This window comes from Aythya ferina, assembly GCF_964211825.1.
Source record: "Aythya ferina genome assembly, chromosome: 2".
NCBI lineage: Eukaryota > Metazoa > Chordata > Aves > Anseriformes > Anatidae > Aythya > Aythya ferina.
The window spans coordinates 19,750,750-19,776,490 of record NC_140297.1 but is presented as its reverse complement, the minus strand read 5'-3'; the positions used below and the strand labels follow the sequence as shown (position 1 = coordinate 19,776,490).

Here is a 25,741-nt window from a genome sequence, read left to right as displayed (position 1 = left end):
AACCACAACTTTTTCACTGGACTGCAAAATTGGGTAGGGTGCTGGCGTGCTGGTACAAGTCACTTAGGTTGAAATCTCTCCTATTAAATGCAGATGCAAGTATCTGTACATTATCAGCTGTGATGCTTTGGTACAAGCTGATGTTGTTTGATTTGTTTTATTTTTAGTGCACAGTTTGCAGGACTTCTTTGTGAAGAAGAAGGCAATGGTGCAGATAACGTCCAATACTGTGGCTACTGTAAATACCATTTTAGTAAGCTGGTAAGTATTGGTTATGTTCTGTTACTAAATGGCACTAACTTGTTGTTTCACTCTGAATTGCCATTAACACTAGCAATAATGTTTTCATGCATCTCAGAAAGTAGATTGGATTTTTCTAAAACAATGTTTTAATTGCCATTATAGAAGTACTAGCTAGAAATGTTTTTGTAAGTGGTCACTTTTCTAAATAGGTGTTTTTTTCCCCCTCTGCCAGAAGTAGCATGCACAGTAGTTTTTAGGGTGTTTTCTAATATATACTAGTAGTAGATTTTTATACTTTAAAAGTATCTGATTTCCTTAAATTCCTGTAATGTTTTCCTTTGCTATTTTTTTCAGTTGGCTTCTAGCAATTTAGTCCATTTTAGAACAATCTAGAAAATATTTTTTCCTTGCTGTCCTGTATATTGAAATATAAAGAAGGCCTCAATTTCTTTTTCCTTCTGTCACTCTATTTTTACTGTTTTTCCTTTTGTGCTGTCTCCACTGTGTAGCCAGTGGATATTCCCTAACTAGTAGTTCTCCAAAACACAACCTCAAGGAAGTGACTTGAGGTTTATGTTTTTTTTTTTTTTTTTTAAAAAGAAGAAAAAAACAAACACCTTTGACATTCCTCAGTTATTTCAGTAGATTCTTGAGCTACTTAGACCTCTTGAGCTTTTCATTTCACTTCTTAACACCAATTTAACCGTTCCAGATGTGTGTGTGTGTGTGTGTGTGTATGTGAAGGATGTATATGTGAATATTGACCTATGAGAATTAAATATACATGTATAGACTTAAATTCATATGCAACTGTAAATATGGTTAAACATGTTGCTTACTTGTGGAACGAGTGGAATATTTGAGACTTCTGAACAAGTTGCAGTGAGGTAAAAACAGGGTCAGTGAGTTGTTTTAGATTTCTAGAAGATAAGCTTGGTGAGGTTAGCTCTGTGCTCTTGTGAATATTGATGAGTTTGCTTCATAATGAAGATAAGTCAGGGCTTTCCAGATCCTATCTAAGCTAAGACTTTTTTTAAAAAATCTTGAGCGAGGTATATAAAAAGAACAAAAAAGGTGTTTATTACTTAGCAGTGAAGGCAAACTCTTATTACGCTATTTCGTGTTTGATTTGAATGTGCCAGTGCAGCTGTGATCGAAAAACACGTATGATTATTCAAAATGTAAGATTAATGAGCAAGACACAGCTTAATATTTGACATATAATTAGTTAACTTTCCATTATGAAACCGTAAGAGCAGTAAAGACTGGCAAGATCACGTTAGTGTTCTAGTGTTTCTTGAGGGATATTGTAACTGTTGATGCCTGGCAAGTGCAGGTATTTATTATCTGTTACTGATGATGGTGGATGGGGTGTACCTACTGTACCACTGAAAACTTTGGAATAGCACTGACTTGAAATTCTTTATGCTACCTCAGTTATGATACAATAATTTACACGTTTTAGGCACTGGCTAACATGAAATATTTCTAGTCTCAGACTAAGCTCTCAAATGTTACGGAAATGCAGGCAATTATGTGCACTGCCTGTAAATGCATACATGACCATAGCACCCTGCGGTTTTTGTAAACAATTTAAATGAAAATATTGCAGAGAGGTCACTTGAATAATAAATTATGAAGCCATAAAACAACTCTGTCAGATTATATTTTAGGCATGTGGCAGTGTTAGCACTGTGGCTTCAGGTGATACTCGTTTGAGCAGCAACTTTTCTATTTTTGAAAACCTTTGAACTTTTGGAAGGTGGTATGTCTCATTTCTTTGTTGGAAGCATATTTTGCATAGGAGATCTAAAAGTCAGTATGAGGGTAGACTTAAGAATAGGATGTACAACGGGCAGTCCTGTTAATTGTACTCATGTTGGTTATTTCTTGGGTTTTCACTAACTGAGGTTTTTGTTTCTTCAAGCAGTAAGGCATTTTATCAGTTGAAATGCTTTATATTTTTTTATTTATTCAAATGATTCCTTTTTTATATCCATAAATATGTTTTCTCTTTTTAGAAAAAGAGCAAACGGGGATCTAATAGGTCATATGATCAAAGTTTAAGTGATTCTTCCTCTCACTCTCAGGATAAACATCATGAGAAGGAGAAAAAAGTAAGTGGATTTGTCGTTGCTAATTATGTGGCACATCTGCTTAATAGTAGCACTTTCTGATAAACATTTAAATAACTTTTGCTGAAAGGCATGAAGGAAATTTTGTTCCTGGAGCACTGAATAACACAGATGACAAGCTAGAGGTGCTAGGGTCCAATGAGGAAACATCTTCAGGCGCATTTGTACATGCTCCTTCATTTTCCTGTTTATTGTTTCAGTGTGCATCCCAAAACCAACATCTGTTGGGAAGGTTGTTTCCACATAGCTTCCTTTGATTTAGTTTTTCCCATAGAAATCTTTTTGTTTTAGTCTTTGTGACTAGGTGGGAAAGAAAAAAGGGAGTAGACATTTTAGGAAATGTATGGGCAGTGAGGTGCATCTAATTCATTACGTTTTTATCTGTTGCACCTCTTCTCGTATCAAAGAAGTGACATCTGTTGTTCACACATCTTAGTGGTACTGGTGGTCATGCCTGCTGTCACAGCAGAATACTTTGTCGGTCACCAGGGAATCTTCTGGTGAGGGTGCAAAGACCATAGCTAATCACTAACTTCTTGTCAGTGGCAGATTCTTTCAAGAATTTAAATTCATATTAAGAAAAAATAAATTGTGATGATTATTAGTTTAACACAAATTTGCATTGCATCTTTGTTTATCCTCCTTTCTGAGAATACAAGCAAATCTGCTCACCTGCTTACATTCTTTACAGCTAACTTAATAACTTTTCTGAGTATGGGTGGTCTTAATTTTGTATTATTAAAAATCATAACATGAAAATTTGAAATAAAAAATATACATTGACCAAATATGTACTGTATGGAGGAGCTATATTTATAGTCACAAGGAATTTAATAACATATATCCGTCTTTGGGCCCTTGGTCTCCTTAGAGACTTTTACAATTTACAACAAATTACATTTGTTTCCTCTGGATGGATGTTAATCTTCATTTTTCTATGATAACCTTCTAAAAAGTGTCTTTAGGTCTGTTTAATAGTTTAGGTGAATATTTCTATATTAATCTGTCAGTAAAGGAGTGTATGCATTGTGATGTAGTTGTACCTCTAAATGTAACGTCGTGACCAACAATAATAAAAGTATGTGGTTCTTGGCAATTTTTTCTTAGCAAAATGGAGTTAGAAGGAAACAGTTTTGAGTTACAGATGACAATTACCTGCAAGTTAAAAACTTAGTAATATTTGCTTTACTTTTTTCTTCATTTGCTTAATCTTTCACCACTGTTGTATTGCTGGTCATGTTTTGTTAAAATACATTGCATGGGTTTTCACTCGCATTGGCAAAACCTTAAAGTTGAATTTGAAGAAACAAAGTTGGTGTTGAGTGGAAGTACTGTGCTTCTGATAACAAAATACCTGTAAAATTTTTCAGGAATGCCTGGGGGGGTCTTTCTTACAGAGTGTGTTTGGCCAATGTATCTGCTCTTTATTCTGCTAACTGCTTGGCTTCTCCAGCACTGGGGTCTTCTAGAAATAGTTAATGGACTTAGCGTTGGCAAGTCCTGGCCTTTTGCTGCAGCTCTGAGAAGCTTTCCATAAATGAGATTAAATTTCTGGAGTATCTATGAAAGGTAGAAGATTGCATGATCTGCAAGATCAAGTGAAGCAGTGCAGTTGGCATTACCCTTGAATTGACATTCAGAGGTTCTTATGGCATGTTACAGCGTGTTCACTTAAGTTTAATTTGCTTTATATGTTGTGTAATGAGGCAGTGTTCTGTCACTAAGGCACCAATTGGTACAAGAAGTTGCAATTTGACTTATTCTATGGTTAAGGAATGATTTGTGCTTTGGAAAATACTGGTCTTCGCTCAGTGGGACAGCTATGGTATTGGGAGCTCATTCTCTTCATAAAGTTGACTACCTTCTGTGTGTGATGTCTCATTTTGATGTACTGTGTATTTGATACACTGTATCTTGGAGGAGAAAAATCATTATTTAGGGTGATTTTCCTTATTTCCTCTTCTGCAAATCCATTTGGAATCTCAATTGTTGTCATATTGGAGTAAATGTGTGTATCTTTTATTTTGTATAGAAGTTTTAGGGAGGGTGTTTTTCTTCTCCCATTAAGAGCACACAGATTTATTTGTACTTTTTCTTTCATATTTGTAGTTTGGAAATTTTCTGAGAAACTATCCATTGGTTGCATATAAAATTGCCATAAGAATAGTTTGGTCTGAAAATATCTGTGTGGGTAGCTGTCATTTTTGTAAATAAACTCTGAGTTGAAAGGATGTGTTTTTTTATAATATGTATGAGTCTCTTCTGGGCATTGCTTATAAGATCGATGGCAACTATATAAGGGTTATATACTCTAATAATAAGAGTAAAACCCCAAAAACTTGGATGTTATTTAATTGTTGTGAGGAATTTGAAATTATAAATTAATTAGCTTAGTTGCTGCCTGATTAGTCTGCTGCACTAAAAATGGATAGTTGCTATGGGAGAGAGGTTCTTCAGAAATGATTACAGATGAAGCTCTTGGTAGTACATCGTTTGACATCCTGTTATAATATCCATTTTGTCAGTGCCCAGGTGTTTACCTCAATTTTTTGGGGGGGAAAAACTTAGTCAACGTGAGGCTGTGGAAGAACACCTTATTCCTGGTGTTGCTGATAGCTTTATCTTTGGAAGGGAATGAAACAGGAATTTTAAATGTGTCTGGGATGCATCTCTGCATAAAAGAAATGCTTTATTAAAGTAACACATAAGAAGTGCCACATGAAAGTGGCAGAAGTGCCACTTACATGAAAATTAAACAAGTTTGCTGGCATTATACGTTTATGAATTCTAAAAAATGTTCTTTTTGCAGCTGAATTAAATAAAAGTCTGTTTGTACCAGAAGTGCTTTGGTCTGGGTGGATGAGGAAGGGAAAATTTAAAATTCTTTGCTGTGATAGGGTATTAGTCTTGGTAAACTATTAAAAAATAATAATCCATGGATGGCAAAATTCTGAAACACTTTTCTGAAGAAATTCTGCTTACAGGGATTTTCAATTTCTTTAAAGTAAAGACAAGCTTTGTGTATTAGTTCTGACATGGCTGAGTGATGCAGGGAAGGACTTGAGAGAAGAGCATTAGCTGCTAGTTGTTTGTTTCTTTTGTAAAGCTCTTTCACTGTGGCTTTTGTGGGAGTTCTGAGAGGAATACTCAGTGTCAGAATTTTGAATAGATCTCTACTATAGTTTGTTTGTTTGTTTGTTTGTTTTTCTCCACACGCAGTAAACAAGAGCTGTGGTTTTATAAAGAAAAACCACTTTGCTACTCCAGATCTCTTCGTGACCTTTCAGGGATCAACCAAAATACATTCAGTTAAAAATAGCCATTATACACTTCAGGTATTATTAGATGTTAATTTTATTTATTTTCTTCATTATGTGTGTTATTATGACATTATTTAATTTCATCAACAGCTTCAAAAACTTTGAAGTAGACTTTTTGAGAGATTGTGATTTTTGATCTTCAAGTTCAGTGTGTTGGAGCATCCTTTGCTTAACTCCCTACTGGTGGAACTCTGCCACGTTATAAGATAGAGGAGAGGTGCTTGGAACAACTGGGGTAAAAAGTAAGCTGAAATTGGATGCAACTTGGATATTTCTTGCTTGAGAAAATTATGCAATGTAGTTTGTCTTAATTGGAAAACTAAATGACACCTGAACATTAAAAATTGGTCATTATAGGTCATAGGTCTGCTTGATTTTGATTCTGTTTGTTCAATATGTCTTTGTCTAAATAACAAGAGAAAGATATTTTAAATATCAAAGGAAAAATAGCTTGTCTGAGCAAGATTTGTTGTATGTTAGCCTTGTAGGGAAGTTTTGGATGGCGTTTATATTGCCAAGTTCTGAATCTGTTAATGACTGACAGTTAAAATTCTGACCATTAGCACTGTATTGAAATGAGTTTTTGGAGTCTTTTAAGTAACTGTTTCAAGGACTGGTACTTGGTAACAAGTTTTATGCCTAGAGCTGAATCGGTAGCTATAACGGCAGCAGTACTGTTCCACCTCTTCCTGGAAACCACCCTGTGTCTATATCCTTTCACTGCTGTGACCGTAGCAGCACTGCCACTGCATTTAATTTTCCTGCTGTGGTTTATTCCGTTTAAAATGATAGTTGAATGCCTTACCTAGGGCTGTTTGTGTCAGAACAAGATAAATTAGGATTTGGACATGGGACGTGTGGACCATGGGCATCTTTCATTCTGGAATTGTTGTGGCCGTATCACTAAAAGCTTCCAGTCACTAGTAAGAGCCAAATAGGTCTTGTATTGGGGATTTGCAAGAGCTATACACAGCTTTTTATTGAACATGCTAGTTGTGATGGTGACAGCCATGGATTTACAAGCTTCAGGGATGGAAAGATGGTGCAGAAAATCCCAGAATAACAGTAGTACCAATATGAATACTCTGTGATAACACAACATTCAGATACATTGGAGTTATTTGAGGGAGTCAAAAATAGTGGTGAAAAAATGGTGATTTAGACATTCAGACGGTGTTGCTTACAGGAATCGCTAAGGGAGTTAAATTTGAAAATGTTAACTCCATGGGAACTTGGGACAGCCAAAAGCAGTAGGGGTGGTGATTTCTGTGATGGAGAAGAGGGTAAAAATGGAATACTCCAAGGTCAGCCAAGCAGCTTTGTTTGAAGGGCCAAGCAGTGGTGCTTGCTGATAGCGTGCATGTGCTTTGGTAATTCCAGTGGTTAGTCTCCTGTTCTGCAGGCAGGTGAGCTGTATTCTGTGTCTGCTTCTTCATGTCCCTGTTACTGTCTGTCTTAGACTTATTCACCAAAATAACCTAACTTACTAAAACAGCAGAAAACTATCCACTTTGATTTTTTGTTTTTCTTTTTGCTGCTATTGTAGAAGTTTGGGCTGGCACATAGAAGGTCTGAAAAACTACACAGCATGGGACAGGTGAGAGAGGGGCCAAGATTTTTTTTTTTTTTTTTTGTAATGGGAAACTGTTAAATGCCAAACTTCGAAACATACTTTCATGATACGAAGTACTGTTGAAACGTCTTCTGAGGAAATCGATGCATTCCAGAGACAAAAATGAATTGCAAATAAGTGTACTTACCTTTTAACAAATTAAATGATTCTTACATGTGGGAACGTTATAAATGTATGCTGTTAGGGAAAAGCTGAAGTCATCCATTCCATCTGAACTGAAAAAAGTGATCACTTGCTTAATTCAGTCTTCCTGGAGATTGAGGTCCAGCCTGGGAAACCTGGATGTGATAACACTTACTCTGTTGGTAGCAGATTAGAGCTAAATAAAATGATACAAATATATTAACTTGATATTTTGATGAGATACTTTCATTTGGTAATCTGGAAGTATGTTAAAGAAAATGAGTGGACAAGTGCTGGTCTTTGGAGTAATGTGGATACTCCAAGGTGTGAAAGAGCTTAACAGAACACAAAATAAACAACGAAAAACCAAAGAGCTGGAACCAAACTGTATTTGTGAAATCATATTATTTAATTGTCTTGTATATCTGGTCTTTGTAGAAGAAATAGACGCCATTGAGATGTGCCTTGTTGCTGTTTTTTCCCCCCCCCCCCCCCCCCCCCCCCCCAAAGAAGGCAACGAACAGGAGGTGCTGTAGAATTCCAGAACCCTTGGACCCCATTTGTTTTCTTACTTTGCAGCATGTAGTTATTTTAATTAAGAAGGTATTACATAGTTTTGTAGGTAAGAAACAAAAGCCCCAAATGAGCTGCCCACTGGTAAATAGAGCTTTCTGATTAATCACGACGTATGAACTCTGGGTACTTTGTATTTTGTTTAGCTACATCATCAATCAGGGCTATTCGTCTTCTAGGACAAATAATACTACAGCTGCTTATGCAATGGCTGGCTGGCAATCAGACCTCATCTTTTTCTTACAGTAAGAAAGGGTTCAGGAGCTGCCTGAACCTGGTCTGATGAGCTGCCTGTTTGTGAACCAGGACTGAAGGTTGCTTTGCCAGTTCTGTAGCTGGTCCCATATTTATTAATGTTCCTTACAATGTTTTTCTGCAAACTCTTGTTTTTTACAGGATGTATTCTATTCGGAATAATTGAACTCATGCCTGTTAATCTTTTTTAAAAGAAGTTTTAGTATGTAAGGGGGATGCATGGGTTCTGCTTCCCCTCAGTGCTCCACTTACTAGCAGCCCTATTTTCAGTCCTTTTAATGTATATTTTCTGCTTTTTTTTCCCCCCCCAAAAAAAAAAAAAAAATATGCTTTATGGTCAGACAGTTGCTGTCATTACTTTCTCTAGAATGGTGGCTTTCCATGTGGCTTTCAGGATAAATGTTTGTCTCAGGAGCTGTGGCTGACCAGAGGCCAGACAAAAAGCTCAGTGAATTGCCATGAAGGACCGGCTGTTCATCTCTTTTTTTCTGATGGACGGAAAGATCATTGGTTTGTGTCCTTTGAGGCCAACTTGATTGAAAGCTTTCATGTTGATTAAATACTGTGGGAGTTCATATTCCTCTTGTTACTCTTCCTGTGGATCCAGAAGCGGATCTTGCTGTACTTTGTATGCGTCTTTAGGGTGAGACAAGGTGCAACTGCAAGGGCTCACCCTGTTGGGAGCTATGTCTCTTCCTCTCAGCAGGTTGCAGAAACATTTATTCTTATCTTTGTAAAATCTGGGCCTTCATTTCAAAGGTTTTCCTGCAGTGAAATTTGCCCTGCTTCTTTGATGTTATTTGCATCTGGAGTCAATTCCCATTCAGAAGTAGGGCATCTGAACTTTCGTAGAAAGAAAAAAAAAAAAAAACAGGATGGGGGGAGAGATTATTTGTCAGAGGAGGTATAACATGAAAGGAGGAGGGAATATAGAGCTTAGGATATCAGACCTCCTGGGGTCGAGATCTTCCTATGCGAAAGGCCTGTGGGTGGGGTGCCCTGCCAGTGGCCCTCAGTGATGTCCGACTGTGCCATCTGCGAGCAGCTGGGTAACCTGTCCTAGCTCACTGCGTGTTGGTGTTTGGGTCTGGGGGAGACATTTGACGTGGTTACTCATGTTTTCTTTTATAAGATTTAAAGCATCTTCATTACAGGTTCAAGTCTCTTCAAGCTAATGCTCCTGAACATCACCCTCCCCTTTTTTTCAATCCTTCCTTCCTCCCCCCTCTTTTTTGTATCCCTCTTTCCTTCTTCATGACAAATCCTTTTGTGTTGTGACTGCTATCAAAGTGATTTCAGTGCATTACAGAATATAATTCAGAATCTTTTTAACTGTTCTTTTGATCAGAATTCTACAGTCCTCTGCCTTTCAGACAAAAATAATGGTAGAAGTAAAACAAACAAAAACCCATGACAAAAAAAAAAAAAACAACACACAAAAACAAAATGCTAGAAAGTCAACAGAAGAAATTGTAAAACATGTTCACTGAATTGTTTCCTGTTGTTTACTGATGGTGCTGCAATGTTTCATCTTAAAGCATTTGAAAATCTCTTTGCTCCAAAATTGTAAATGAAAAAAAAATCCTTCAGGGTGATTTGAATTTCCTACTAAAGTGATGAAAATCAAATAGGAAGTGGCTTAGTTCTATTTCATAATTTCTTTCTTGAGGCTTGTTTTGGGGTTCAGTGAAATTGCTACTCAAGTTTATCTAAGCGTGTGCACTGATGACATAGAAAGCTGGGTAACTAGCACCACTGAAATGCTTTTGAATCAACTGTGTTGTGCTTGAAACAGATTTGATGGTGACATAGGAAACCTGGTGTAGTTGCTCTTGTTTTCTCCTGCTCCGTGCTTGTATTTTGGCAGGATGAGGTAGCACTTCTTGGACTGTTGCATTTAAGAAATGATTGAAATGACTGTGCGGTGCAGTTGAATCCTTCCTCTCTTTTTTCATTTTTTTTTTTTTTTTTCAAATTTTTACTTTCACTATCCAAAAAGCCTGAAACAAGTAATTAAATTAACACTGCCAATGCTTTATGTTGTGTTTAAAATAAATAAATAAATACATTATTTTTAGAAAGGATATGATTTTATAGCTTTTGGTATTTCGTTTGGTTTAACATAGAAAATTCATTTATAATAAAATTCATTTATTATATAAATTGTATGCACCTTTTTGGGAATGACATAGAAATAACATTTCACATTCTTATGCATGGAGGTGCCAATAGGGGAGCCAAAGCTAAAACTTTAATGTACTGTAATATCCCAACAAAAATACCGTGCAGGTGTGGAGATGCATGAAGGCAGGAAAATTAGGTGTGGAAATACAGGAAGCAGAAAGCCATGTCTTTGTTTTTAATCTATTTTTTTTATCTGCTTAATTGATTTATGGATATTAATGATGGTAGATTCATTAATACTGGTTATAACAGAAGAATTTCAATTTGTATAGTTTGAAAGTAAATAAAAGTATATAATTTGGTTTCATTAACACTGTTATCAAAATTCAAGAAAGATAAAGAGGATTACATTAAAGATGAAGCTGACCCCGGATTATGCTTTCTTTTGTAACTCACAGAAATACAAAGAGAAAGATAAACACAAGCAAAAATATAAGAAGCAGTCGGAGTCTTCGCCATCCTTGGTTCCATCTCTTACTGTAACTACAGAGAAAGTAAGTTGATGTGTTTTTCCTCTTCTTCCACTTCAGTTACTTACGTTGAAATTTCATAATGTTATCATTCTAGTGTTTTAAAATGGCAAGGATGCTGTAGTTCTCAAGCACACTTGTTATATTTTCCTGTAATGCAAAGTCCAAAAACACTTTTAAGGTTTATACTAGGAAGAAAGCCTTAGATTTTTGTAGTTAAATTGGGAGTGATTTAGTGGCACCAATCAGGTGCTACTAAGAATTCAGTAACTTTTATTTCAATGATTTTAGTTTAGTAGTTTGAGAAGTTTTATAAAATCTTTCCCTTGAAATTCAGTTTTGTGTGCTGAGCTGTTACTGAACCTGTAAGCATTTAAGCTGGGAATTAGGAAAATAATGGTACTTCATGTAAAAAGTACATGAAACTGTACTTCATGTACTTTTAATACCAATTTATCTTTTTTAGCCATCTGCTCTGTTAGTTTCTGTGGTCTTTTTTTCCTGTTAATCTTCTAGCAAATACTTAACTCAGAGGGCAATATAGAGCATTAAATAACATAGACAGTTTTGATTATGCTTCTGTGTAATCTGACTGTTCTGGTTACTACAGTAATCAATTTTGCTATCCACAAGAAAAAAAAAAGATATTAATGATATTACAGAATGGGCAACAGTGTTAAGAAATGAGTTTCCTCACTTCAAATTTGGAAAAACGTTTGTACCATTCACGTAGGAATGTTTGACATCTGAGTCAGGGCTGAATTAATTAGCCATCAGTAGTAGAATACTTCGTTTTTTAGAAGGGATGCTGAAGTTTGTTTTAACTGTGTGTAGTTTGGCTGATGAGATGATTCAACAGATGTGTCAATTTGCACGTGGTACACCAAGACCATACCAGGAAAGGGTAAAACAATTGAAATACCAGCTTTCTTTAATCCCTGTGAGTAGTACATTAGCTAATGGTATCAGCTTCAGGATTCATCACCAAGAAAGGAAACCTTTTATTATGTTTTGCATATTTTTCTGTTCTCAGTATTAAGTGCATTGACCTGAGGGTGTGTACCTGTTAACATTGTTATTTGTGACTCACGCTTCTGATAAACTGCTCTTGTTTCTGGTTCTTCTGTATTCTTGTTGATAATGATAAGTCAAGTGAGACTTACTAATCAGTGTTTTTCTGAATTTCACAATAATTCTATCTTTAGTTTTAAATAACAACTAGAGTCACTTTGCCACTTTGCTCTTTTGATGTGAGATACTGCAAATAGTGAGTGTGACAGGTTTTTATTGAACGTTGACTAGTCCATGTGATTCTTCATTATTTTTTTTACTTCATTTTATTAATTTTTCCTGAAACAACTCTTAAGATACCCTGTAAAATAATTTTCTTGCTTGGCAAGTTTCTTTAGCACAAAACCTAAACAAAAGTTGTATGGTTTATGTATGATCTTATCTTTCCTGAATATATATCCCTTTTGTCCTTTGGTTACTTAATTATCATACAAAGTGTTACTAACAAGTGATGTTGCCATATATTTGTGTAAAAGTTAAAGAAAATCCATTCATACTGTTCTCAAAAATTTTTGATGATTAGACAAGCTTTGTTTCCTTCTGAGAATAATACTTAGTTCAGGATATTTTGCTAATATGGTAGTTTTGTGTGTGCTTTTACATAGAGTTGGCAGAATTGATTTGGGCTCGCTGTCTTTTTCACAGCAGTCTGTCTTTGCAGTGAATACTTCATTTTATGACTTCTGTAAATCACTTCTGCTATCACATTCTTCCTGTTGTGGGAACTGGAATTTGAAATGAAATGAATTTTTCTCTTCCTTTTTTAAAGAAGTGAAATCCTTTTTGGTAAGAGTGGTAATGACCTTTTATGTAAGTGGTGCCTTGGCGGATGTTTTTGTCCGGATGAGTGATTTCTTAAGTTACATTCCTGAAAAGCTACAGAGTAAACTGAGGGTTTACATTGTATGTGTGGGTGTAGTTGGTTTGGTTAGTTCTGTAAAAGTGGATTTGAAGAAATTTAATGAAGTTCCAGTCCAAATGCTGTGTTCAGTTATGGGTGTGCCTCCCAACAGGCAGTTTTGTGCATTGCTGTGACATCTCAGCAAACACCACCTAGTCTGGATCAGTCAAATTGGAAAATCTTTGAAATAAGAAATGAACTACTCTGATTAATATATACGAACATTTTTTTCACTTGTCTTTTGGGGCATAAATACTGAATGTTTTAAGAAGGACTGGAATAACTTCTGGAATATTTCTCTCTATTCAGATGAGACTTTCCCTTAGCATTTCTGTTACTTGTATGGGAATATTCTATTCCCTTATGATCACGGGTTCTGTGTAAGAGCCACCAACCTTTTAGTTAGTCCTCATAAAAAATCCTTTTTCAGGTTGTGAGCCAGGTTGGGCTTGTACTGAAAGTTTAAAAATGTGTTATCTGGTTTAACAGATCAGAAAAAAAAAACCTGACAGCCAGATTTTTCTGGGTGTAGGTCTTTCTTTAAAGAAAGAAGACAAAAGCATGCCCCGATATGCAAAGCAGTAATCTGCTTTCAAATTGTAGCCAGTGACTAAATACTTTAAAAGGCCCTGGGAGCAGAAAGTGCAGCTAACTAAGTTGTATTTTTACCAGTAGAGATACTGGTGATAAATCCTTCTCAGCTCACCCTGGTATCAGCCCAGCGTGGCTCCCGAGGGAGGTGCTTGGCCTTTGCTGCAGTAGGGTACAGGAGGGAGCAGGGAAATCTCCATTAGCTGTGATTGAACGTTGCTATCCTACATTAGTGGGGGGTTTGTGGGCTGTGGGGGTGTGTGTGCATGGCTTTCTGTTTGTTTGTCTGCTTGGACCACTCTTCTACCATCTGGCACATCTGTGGATGCTGCCTGCTGTGGTCCTCCCCTGCTCTGCAAGGGTTAGGGCTGAAGGCTTCCCAAGCATTGGGATGCACTATGTGCATTCAGAACGATGGTCATGCCTTTGCAGTGAAACTAAAGCTTTGCCAGAAGTTTTTAAGCCTTGCTGTACTCGCTTTCAAGATTCGCTTCAGTGTGCACAGTGATAAATGTGAGGTATCAAAATGACCATAGCTCTCTGCACAGAGTTGGCAACAGGAAAGTGAAGTTTAAGGAAAAAAACTGCAAACTGGTTTATGAGGAGTAATAAAGGCACTGTGATGTGCACAGAGTTAGCTTGGTACTTGCAGTAGCAAATACTGACTTTGAGAACAGGTTTAACGTTCATGAGCTGGTTATTTAATACCTCCCAAATAAACCGAGGAACGGATTTTGGGGCCAAGAGCTGAGTAATCTCTGTTTTTGGGGGATGTTTGTACTGAAGCAAAGGGAAATGACTGACTGCAGTGTGAGCAGCGAAGGGGGAAGCCTCCAGCTGCGTGTCCCATTTAAAAGGCATGTGCTGGGGGAAGTGGGGAAGGCAGGGGAAGCTCCAGGGGACTGCAGAGACCGAAGCCAGTTATTAAGTAACCAAAGAAGTTCTCACCCTCTTATGACCTCAGAAAAAAACCAAACCAATGTAGCTTTGCCATGGTGTAGTACTGTTTCTGTTGGTGGTGTTTTTTTCCTTCAGTGACATTTGTATTAGGTCTTCCTCTCCTAGAGTGTAGCATTTTAGAAAAAAAAAAAAAAAATTTGGGAGTGGGTACATTATTTTATGAACCAGTTAGCGTAATAATCTAAAGTTTGTGCTGCACTTTGATCTCAGAAGCGGATCTGTTTTAAGGCATTTTGCTTTAATTAACTCCTTAAAGTGAACAACACAATCTGGAAAGAAAAGTTACTGACCAAATGATACCATTTTATTTTCCTTCATGTCTGTCGCATCGCAGTGGTGTGCAAGATATGCTGAAATCTAGATGTTTATTCAGAATATGTCACAGCACCTGCTGGAGCAAAACTTCCAAAAGCAGAACTGCTATGTGCATGCGTGTTCTCCGGTCTGCTGAGAGCAGGATTCAGACGTGCAGTCTTTGAATATTTCATTGGTGTTAATAGCTGAATCATATTATTCTTACCTTCGTAGTGACTACAAATGAAAAAATATCCCCCCCTCAGTAATGAAGAAGAGATGCTAGGTAACATCAAACTGTGATTGTTGATATCTCTATAGATTTCTTTTTGCAGTTAATATTGAACTGAGTGGGAAGGAGGTGAGGATTAGGAATGGAAGGAATTGGGTAAGAGGAGAAATCGAAGATCCTAGAAAAAGCTGACTTGGAGGGGGGTGGGTTGTAGCGTGTCTGGAAACCCTTTGTTCAAATGACCCAAATTTGAACCACTGCTTCTTAACACAGGTCAGGTGACACATCAGTTTCAGGAAAATAGAGCATACTTGAGGACTTCGTAATAGTTCAAAAAGTTAACTGCTAAACTTACCTTAGAATTGGCTCCATGTTCATTAAGAACTGTTACCAATAGAGTAACATCAATGTGAGGTAAATTACTCTTAGCATTGTACTTTAACAGACTTAAACTGATAATCCCTCTTTGCTGTTATTCAGAAAATCCCTAATATATTTTTATTGCAGTTCATAATAGGGCCATATTTGCAATTTTGAAGCGCTGTGTTTTTCCTTTCTAGTTAGGTAAATGAAAATAACTTCTTTGCTAGCTTAAAAAGGAGTTGGATTTTAGTTGGGCTGCGCACAGCTTGTTTCATGCCAGCGGATACCTTACAGATCCTTTCCACATGTTCATAAAGATGTGTATTTTTCATTAAATTATTATATGGTGAGATTCATTTTACTGGTTTGGCTTGCTATGGATGCTAAAAATAACACTGACTGAACAATATGACAGCGTGAAACATCGTTTGGTAATTCTTGGTTTAATGGTAACACGGAGACCACTCAAGTCGGACCTTCAAGTTGGAAGGGTTCTTGGTGTTACTTCTATTTAGGGTGCCCTCTGCTTCTTTTCACTCATGAATGAGTTTGGATGCATTGTCTTTGCATGTTTTTTTTAATACAGTAGGTCACATAGGTGTGATGCAGGGGGCTAGAGAGCCTCAGAGGGGGGAAAGTGCTTCAAGAGTGAGTTTTGTCATCTATGTTGGCCTATTCCGGATGGAGATGGAGGCACCTCTAAAATGAAGCATGAAGTCTAACCAGTTTGAACCCCTCAGATTTGTCTGTTGTTGTGCTCCCTTTGGAGTAATTTGGGTTAACTTACCTGTTGAAGTTTGGAAAGTGGTTTACAGTGCTTGTATGAAACAAGTTGAAAACAAAACAACAAAAAACATAGACTAACACAACAGACTAGCATAATTCAGGTCAAGCAATTTCCACGTTTTAAAGAAGCTATTGGCTGAGGGAAGGCTGGTGTGATGATGGGAAGCAAAGATGTAAGTGGAGTCAGGGTTGTTACAGTTAATGTTGGTTTGATGATGAGACTATAAAGTTTTAAAAAATACAAATTCTTATGTTCTGAAGTCTTCATCAGATCCACTGCAGGTTGAACAATGTTTCCAGTTTGACTGTGCTGCATACAGGTCTTCTTAAAGTATCTTTTTTCTTCTAGTTTTTAACATGAAGCAGTAAAAATAACAACATTATATTTGAATAACCATTTATACGAGATTAATCCAGTGATCTCAGTAAAAATTTCCAACAAAGTTTATGCTGATTTGAGCATTTTTTTTCACAAAAATTTTATGCACTTCAATCACGTGTGTTGACAAACTTAACAATTAATTGTATGTACCTTCTGCTATTGCCAGTTACCCGAGTATTTGAACATTGTTTGTTATTTGAAACAGTGGTTTCTTTTAACCCTGTAAGTGTATAAGAACATATGTAAGATATTTCATATTTTCCAAAACATTAATAAGCTGTGTGAGTAGACATGGAAAAACTCACATGCAAGATGTGTGTATATATATACACACACAAGTGCAGCATGTATGTAGTGTGCACTAAAATACATATCTGAGGATTAAGAATCTTGGCCTTATGGCAATGGCAATTCAAAGATTCTCTTCCTCAAATGGTAAAAATAATTCTGATACCATGCAACTTTTTCCAGCCCTTGGCATAGAAAAATGTGTGCACGTTCTGAACTTGGTGTACTGTGAGTAGTTCTACTGACATAAATTGGATTATCAGATGAGTAAAATTGAATATACTAGCAAGTCTATAGAACTGTTTCTATGATTTTGTATAGTGTTAAAGTGCCATTACTGATTACTGATGTTTTGTATAGCAAAACTAATAGCTTTGTGTTAGCTGTGGTAGATAAGTCATCAAGTGGGCTTCCACAGATTGCTCTAATTGGTAATAAATGATCTGGCGGTACTGTGACTGAGCTAAATAATTAGTAATTGACTATTCTTCGTATAAAATAATCTGTTTTAATTCTCGATTAAATTCTTAATTCTATTTTAATTCAGCAGAAACTACAGCTCCTGTAGCATTCTAGTTGTGTACATAGGTTGTTACAGGTGACCTTACTGTTTCTTTTCTTGAATTCTTTTCTTGTCATGATGCTAGACGTACACAAGCACTAGCAACAACTCCATGTCAGGCTCCTTGAAGCGGTTGGAAGATACCACGGCTCGATTTACAAATGCAAATTTCCAGGAAGTTTCTACGCACGTTTCAAGTGGAAAAGATTCTTCAGAGGCTAGAGGGTCAGAGAGCAAAGGGAAGAAATCTGCAGGTCACAGCTCAGGTCAGAGGGGAAGAAAGCCTGGTGCTGGAAGAAATCCAGGAACAACTGTGACTGCAGCTAGCCCTTTTCAGCAAGGTATTAATCGTTCCACAGTAATACTTCTTTTGCTTTGACGTGAATTAGACAGAAATCTTACATATTTAAAACAGATTACATATTGAGAAGTAGCTCATCCTTTATCCTCAATAATGAGAATGTTGTTTCACTTGGGAAAACATAACTTTTTTCAGGAAAAAGTGTTTATTGTCATAACATGAAAAAGAAGGTCGTGCATCTTTAAAGGGCAAAGGTGATACTTTTGTTTAGGTTGTTAGGGTATTTTCTTTAACTGCTAAAAACCAGAAGTTTCTTGTCTGCTGAAAAGTTGGTCTGGGGGTAACATTCAGCATATGAAATTGAGTAGAGCACTGTTTTAGCTCTTTAAGGGAATCATACAAATTTGTTTTAATTAGTCCATATTAGAGCAAAACTAGTAATGTATAGGATGTGATGACTACTAAATAATTTTTCAAGATACAGGTATTTAAAATATACCACTTCAAAGTTAGAGATGTTGCTCTTTGAGTTTTAATTTTTACTATTGTGCAATGAACACTTCCAAATTTGTCTACTTTTCAGTTTTTATTTTTTTCATTTGAAATACTGAAGTGTTTTTTGTTTATATTTTCAAAACTTCTAAAATTGTATTCTAGAATCTCATGTCTAAAGAAAAATCATACCCACTGCAGGTAGCAAAATAGATGTTAATTACATGCATGAAATTTCTTTAAAGCCGCATTAAATTAAGTTACTTAAAACACAGAACAACACCTTTTATGATTTTTAAATTAGTGATGCAAATTTTATTTTTAAATTAAATTATAATTAATTTCATTTTTTAATATTTAGTGTCATATTTAGAAGTATTTTCTTGGCAGGATAGCGGTCACCAGTTAAAATTTTGGAAAACAGTACCCACATACGCTCACCCCTAATAAATTACTGAATGTCAGTGAAAGTAAATTGGTGTTTGGATTTCCTAACTTGCTTCATTTTCTGCCTTGCATGTGCTAATGCAGCGTTGAAATGACTGCACTCCAAATATTACAGAAGCAATGCAATTCTATTATACAAAAGATCTGTATGATTCTCTGACAATGTAAAGAAGTCTTAAAATGCCAATTTTATACACTTTGCTCCACTTCCTTTCCTGTCCTTTTGAAAAATACCTCTTCTGTGGAACACCTCCTCAGCCAGGATAAATTAAGTGCAATTGCTGTTCCCCTGACCTGTGTCAGACCCCTTATTTAGGTAGAATGGCAAGGAAGATTGCAGGCACAGTGTAGATGTGATCACAGCACGTTTTATCAGCTGCCTTCTTTTTATTTGAAAGTGTTTAAAAAGAGAAATCTTGCTGTGACTTATACTAGATGTTTGTTATGGTTTCAAAACAAGGGATATCAAAGGTGGTTTTTCTATTAAAAAAAAAAAAAGTTGTTATTCTCCTTTTATTCACTTTTGCCTGGCTTGTGCCCTCAAACTTAATAATGAAAATCTGAGATTCAGATCTTGCAGAGGGAAGATCAACAGTAGAAACAGTGAGTCATTTTAAGAACAGATTTTTTAGCTGTTGGTGACGCTTTCCATGAAGTCCTTTTACTTGAGAGTTTTTGTGTTCTATGATATTAATATTTTCTGCTAGTTTAAGAATAATTTTTGTATTTTTTCTTTTTTTCTAGGAAGCTTTTTGGGCACTCCTAGCAGCATAAAGTCATCTTCTGGAAGTTCAGTTCAGTCTCCCCAGGATTTTTTGAGTTTTACAGAAACAGATCTGCGAAATGATAGTTTCACTCATTCTCAACAGACTTCGTCAACCAAAGATGTACATAAAGGAGAGACTGGGAGTCAAGAGGGGGCTGTCAATTGTTTCACATCCTTAATTGGTCTCCCTTCATCATCAGCTGTTTCCCAATCTAAAAACTTTGACAGCTCACCTGGAGACATAGGTAATTCAAGCCTTACTTCTACAGCATACAAACGAGCTCAAACTTCTGGAATAGAAGAAGAAACTGTAACGGAGAAGAAACGGAAAGGAAATAAGCAAAGTAAACATGGGCCTGGTAGACCCAAAGGAAATAAAAGTCAAGAAAGTATTTCCCATCTTTCAGTTTCTTCTGCTTCCCCAACTTCGTCTGTGGCTTCTGCTGCAGGAAGTGTGACGAGCTCTGGTCTTCAAAAATCTCCAACTTTGCTCAGGAATGGAAGTTTACAAAGTCTTAGTGTTGGCTCATCTCCAGTGGGTTCAGGTAGGCATTTGTTGGACTTATTTTCTTATCTCAGAAGACATCTTTGTTATTTTAGCCTTAATTCTGAGTATGCTTTTCAACAACAGAGTAACATTTCAAGTATCTTGAAAGTCATGTTAGGGGAAAAAAAGGTCAAAATTAAGAGTGTAATGGTTGGAAGAGTTAAGTTTTGTTCCATAGATAGATGGCAATACATAGTAGGTGGCTGTACCAGGTTGACCTGTGTATTGACCTATATATGAGATGAATGCAGCTTTTGAGGCTGTGGGGGGGAAAAATTAAGTTGTATGAAAACAGGTGCTGTGGAAACCGAGTGACAGGCTTAACTAAATTAAGAGATGGTATATGCAGACTACATGTAGCCTGTATGGTTTTTTTTTTTTTTTTTTTTTTTTTTTTACTTAGAGAAAACAAAATCAGTACTCAAGCATATCAGCTGTGCTGACTGTCCCGAAATCTTTTTTCTTTTTCAACTTAGCTCAATTAATTAAAAAACCAGAAGGTGTGTATGGAGTCATTAGTTTAAACACATAAGAGGATATTTCTGAATCTGGACTCCTGTGTAGCCAGATGATGATTTCATGCCCTTGTGTACTTTTTTCCAATTGAAATTGGCCGGTTTGTTCTTCCTCTATTCTAAATGTATATATGATTTGGGCTGTGAGAGGCTTTCTGTTTCCAGTAAATCTGTGTGTGGAATGATGTTGCAGAATACTGTATTTACTGAAGTCTGTCTTGCTTTGAATTTTCCCTTGAGGTCTTTATATTTGGTTGAAAACAATAGCAAACAAAGTATCTGATACTCATAACTTGAAAATTTTATCATTTTTTATTGTTCTAGTTCTTTTTTTTGGGTTCATTTTCTTTTTTTGAGGGCAAAGGAGAAATGAAACTTCAATATTTGGTTATGAGCAGGTTTTTATTCTTTTACATGGTTTTCATTGTATGCAATATGTAAGTTTAAAAATATATATGCTTTAAAAAGCAAAGCCTTCATATTTGCTTCAGAACAAGGAAGATACGTAAGAACTGCACCTTGATCTCAAAAATACTTAAGTCCTTGTTAGTTGTAGGCAAATAATGATTTTTATTGAGGGTAATAATAGCAGTAGCAATAGAAAGTATTAAAAAAATATTTTCTCTGCATAGAAATTGATAGGGTGAAATGGTATGTGGCAAAACTTCCTAGCTCACTGTCTATCTTGATTGAAGTGCAGTTTTAGAAACACGTAAACCTCGTGTTTGCTATGGTCAGAGATCACCCAACACAGTATCCTGTGTTGTGATACTCATAAGTATCCTGATGAGTCTAAACTTTCTTATTCCTCTATAATCCATTTGAGGTGTGTTTTATCTGAGGTAACAGATGGAAGTACAAGCTCTTATTTTGAAGAAAATGACCTGTATTTCCTGCTTTATAATTGTCCCAGAATATTCTGGTCTTGTCAGCTCCTACAGCAGGCCTTTTTCTGGCCAGGTCCATCCTTGCTTCCTTTGTCCTCTTTATTAGATCTCGTTCCTCCATCTGTTTATAATGTTAAACACATTGTGTGAAAAGCTTTGAAATACATGGATGGGAACACCATGTAAGTTTTATTAAAGTTATCATGATATGGAGCCTCGAATTTCACCTCGGTTAAGCAAACTTAGATTCTTGCTCCCCACCATTAGCCCTGCCCTCCAAGCCAGCGCTATTTAAAAAGGTGCTGAAGAACATATGTATAAACAAGCAACCTCCCCCTCCCCAAAACAAAACAAAAAAAGCCCACAAAACCCAAAGAAGCAAAACCAGATGGGAAATCTGCCTTTGAGCTCCAAATTCATCCACAAGCTTATGTTTGAGTCTGGGCATATTGTTTTAATGTACTCTTCTCGCTGTTTTCCTCTCTTTCTTTTGGTTGTAGTGCTGCTTTCCTCACCTCATCATAAGCATTTTCTGGGTTTAGCAGTCCATTTACAATTTTGTTACAATGAGGAAGGGCACGTGAGTGTTATCAGTATTATCAGAAGCATACATCTTCTCATGTACGATACGCTGATTTTTCCCTTCCTTTGAGATGTCTGTGTATTGTCCGGTAACAAAATAGGACAAGTGAATCTAAACTATTTGAGCCAAGTATCATGTAAATGTAGTGAGAAGAAATGTAGAGGAAGTCGAGCCAAAAAGTTCATACCGAATCATACTGAATCCTTAATGTATTATTTTAAAGAAGCAGAATCAGGGATTAGTGAGACCATGCTAAGTGGAGCATTTGAGGCACTTTGTCAACAATTTCCTCTTTTTTTTTTAAATTTCCTTATGAGTTATAGTTACCTTAAACTATCATTCTTTCTCCATTCTGTTAAGTCTGTTTGTCAAGATCCATAAAAATTACAAAAATCATTCCAAATGCGTGATAATCCTATTCACAGTTGATGTTGAAATTAGATGATAGATGAAGGAAAGCACATTTAAAAAAGTAATGCCAATTCATCATGTTTTATTTATGCATGTTCCATAAAACTGTCATTCAGAATAAGTGCATTCAGCTCATTTTCTGGAAACATTTGTCAGCTCCAAACTTCGTTCAGGTCCACAGAACTTCTGGTTTACTGCTTGGAAGATGAGAGATGTACTGTTAGCAGTGTAAGGCCATGCAATTAAAAGCTGGTACAATGCTTGGATTTAGTACGGTTGCCACGCCACTGATCTGATATTTCTGAAATTTTGAGCACTTGAGTTTTTCACTCCTAATGCTCTGTACAACCTTAAATGAGACACAGGATGCATTAGTTTGACAGTTTACTTACAGAAAGGAATGTAATTTAAAAAATGAAGTAAAATTTAAATGGTAGGGTAATAAAGAATTTTTATATCCAATTAACATTTCAATAATACCTCTCCCTGTTAAAAAATATAGCTACTTTAGCCAATAGCAGCTAATTTGCAATCCATACCTATTTTCCTGGTGGAAATTCACAGTCAGTATAAGTTTGTCTAATAAGACATCAGTCAGTTGTCAGTGGGAGTTACATATGGCTGATAATGCTTTTCCCCAAAGTGGATTTTGCCTGTGTGCTGTGTACTGTAAATTAGGACTGTTCTTCGGAGTGATTTCAGGATCTGTTCTTGGTTTTCTTTCAACTTTGATTCATTTTAGTTGTATTCACAGGATTAGGTTCTGTCTGAGCATCCTTCTAGGGAATAATCCTTAAAGATTTCTAGTCCTTCTAGATTTTCTAGTCGGATAACTGGATGTAGAACAGGCAGCCGTTCTGCTGAAGATTTTTCTTTTTGCAACAATGGTGATTAAAGAACAGAGAGCTTTCATCCCAATGACTGGCATCTTGTCCCAGTGCTTACCTGTGCTAATAGTAACAAAATGGATCAAATAGGTTTCTCTTACCATATTTGCATTTTAATTCAGTGGCAGTGCGTTTAGTAATACTGTGGTTCAGGAGAAGAAACGTGCACTTATGGTAAATAATTTTCACACAGTCTTTATTTTTCATTTAAGCAGCTCGGATAGGCTTTGGCCCCTCTGTTCGGAATGCACTCCAGTGAGTGGAAAACTTAGGGGAACTTGCATCCCAAAGCAATAGGAAAAAAAATCCACTTTGTGACATACAGTGCCTTCTGACTTGTGGGGTAATGCCACAGGGTAAAATGAAAAGCAATCAAGTGTCAGAAGTAAATTGAGCTTTGTCTTTTATGGTAGGTGAAGTTCTCGCAGTTGTTGTGCACGAATACTTACTGCTAGAGGAATGGCAGTGCTTGAAGCAAATAGGGACCCCTCTCCATCTCCTCCAGTTTGGTTCTTGATTTCAAGTGCACAGCCAATTGTATAGTGCCAGCTGTTGCTGAGGGCCTTCAAAGGATCATTTCTTTCAATATTTGAATTTTTGCATAATATTTTTATGCCTTTCTGAGTACTTCAAATCCTAAAAGAACCTATAGAGCCCCGTTCCCCTTCCAAATTGGTCTTCAAAATGCTGAGACCATGCTTTCTGGAATTTCCTTGTCACAGTTGAAGCAACCTTGTAATTTGTTCCTGTGTTATTATTTATGTAGCAGATGTGTTCTCCTCTAGACCAGTGTTCAGAATGCCCTGGTTGGTCATACAAGACAGTTTTTACAATAAAGGACGTATCCAAACCCAGTATTGTATTTCAATATAGCAATATTTCAAACTCTGGTTTAGAAGCAATAGATGTTTTTGGCACAGGCCCCTCTGGTTTTATCTTAAGCTTCACCCAGTCTAATTTTCAGCTTTATATAGGAGTTTACTAACCACTTCAGAATAGCCAATGTATTTTAGTTGTCTTTCTCATGTGGTTCCAGCCGTGATGATTCCTCAGCTGTTTGCTAGGCTGCTATGCAAGGAGATGATCTTACCATTAAGCTCATTGCTGTGCTGATGATAGAAGAGAAAGCTGAGCTTCTAAGCAGATCAGTAATTTAGAGTCATTCTCACGGAGTTCGAGTCCCTCAGAACTCATGCTCAGTCTTTGTGATGTTGTGTTTAAATTCCCTTGTAGCCTTTGACTTACAAGCTAAATCTATTGGGGGAAAGAGTTTAGATAAAAATATTTTGGAACAGTTTGTGCTGTTGTTAATCAGCTAGGTGCCCCAGAAGCCAAAGCAGAAAAAGAAATTTTGCTGTGTTAAAAAGCCTGTTTGTATTGCAGATGGGGGAGGATGGGAGGGACAAAGAGATGGTAGTAGATATTAATGACCTGTAGGACTTAGCAGGCTGCATAGGAAACACACAAAGCAGAATTCTTGTCCAAAGTTCTTCCTGAGATGTTTTGGGCATACGGCTCTTGTCATCCCTGTGGTACTCATTTCAAGAAGTGATAGTGAAGTTCTCTTACTATAAATTATTTCAGATAGTACAACTAGTAGAGTACTTAGTTAAAACTTTTTGGAAAAAAACAAAACAAAACAAGAACAACAACAAAATACCAAACTGAGCAGAAAGATGCAATAATTTGTAGATTACTGTATTTAATTGTAATACTTAATTCCTCCTAAAATATAAATATAGAACAATTGAGAAGAGACATAAAATGTTCAAGTTTTGACCTTTTCAGAGAGTCTTAAGCTCTTTGATAGATTGAAAAGTCTTGGAGAGCATTTACAAAACGGTTACAGATCAGTGTGATTGTAATTGTTACGCGGGAAGAACTAATATTTTGATCAAGAATTTTCCATTGGTAGTTGCACCATGACGAGCAAAAATGCAGACCTATAGATGGGCTACTGTGAGCAAGAAGTATTCAGCCTTTCCAGCAAAAAAAGTACACATTTTTCTTCTCCCAAAGAACTTTAGATTTTTTTTTTTTTCTGAGTGAAAACAGGTACAAGGCCTTTCTGAAGTGATTATGTTTCCCAGGAAGGGGAAGGTAAGTTAGACAACTAAAGTGTGGATTGCAGGTGCTTAGGTCTGCTTACAGCAGAGAAATTCTTGGCATGAGTAGAAGTGATTTCACCTGACTAGTTAACTGTTGTATGAGAACTGAGTGTCTGTCAGGTTAAAATGTATATTTTGAAGATTACTTACTTGAAACTAGATTCCCAAATTATAGTGTCACTTTGGACATTAGTTTCTAGTTGTATTTCAAAATCCATCATACCTATGTATATTATTTAAAGCTGTTGATATACTTATGGTGCTCTGGTAATCAAAAGCAAACAGTATGTTTAAATTACTATGTACTTCTAATACATTTTGGATTTAAAAAAGAAGTACATGGGAAAGTGGGTATTTTCCTGAGTTCCCTCATGTCTTCCATTTAAAAACAAAATGCAGAAGTTTTTGGTAGTTCTTCATTTCTGCAGAAA

The 25,741-nt window shown here is 36.4% G+C and overlaps 1 protein-coding gene across 11 annotated transcripts in view; it reads left to right on the top strand.

The window, feature by feature from the left end:
• MLLT10 (MLLT10 histone lysine methyltransferase DOT1L cofactor) overlaps nucleotides 1-25,741 on the top strand; it is a 123,151-nt gene that overhangs the window by 41,535 nt on the left and 55,875 nt on the right. For 7 of the 11 annotated variants that reach the window (XR_014690585.1, XM_084511934.1, XM_084511931.1 and 4 more), the window contains 6 exons: nucleotides 168-261; nucleotides 2,265-2,360; nucleotides 7,245-7,295; nucleotides 10,865-10,960; nucleotides 17,452-17,707; nucleotides 19,351-19,917. Coding sequence is in view for 10 of the 11 variants with exons in the window: in XM_084511934.1 (XP_084368060.1) it covers nucleotides 168-261; nucleotides 2,265-2,360; nucleotides 7,245-7,295; nucleotides 10,865-10,960; nucleotides 17,452-17,707; nucleotides 19,351-19,917 (1,160 nt within the window). In the remaining variant the exon portion in view is untranslated. The remainder of the gene's footprint in view (nucleotides 1-167; nucleotides 262-2,264; nucleotides 2,361-7,244; nucleotides 7,296-10,864; nucleotides 10,961-17,451; nucleotides 17,708-19,350; nucleotides 19,918-25,741) is intronic. The other 4 variants (XM_084511936.1, XM_084511935.1, XM_084511937.1 and 1 more) reach the window with 2 other exon arrangements.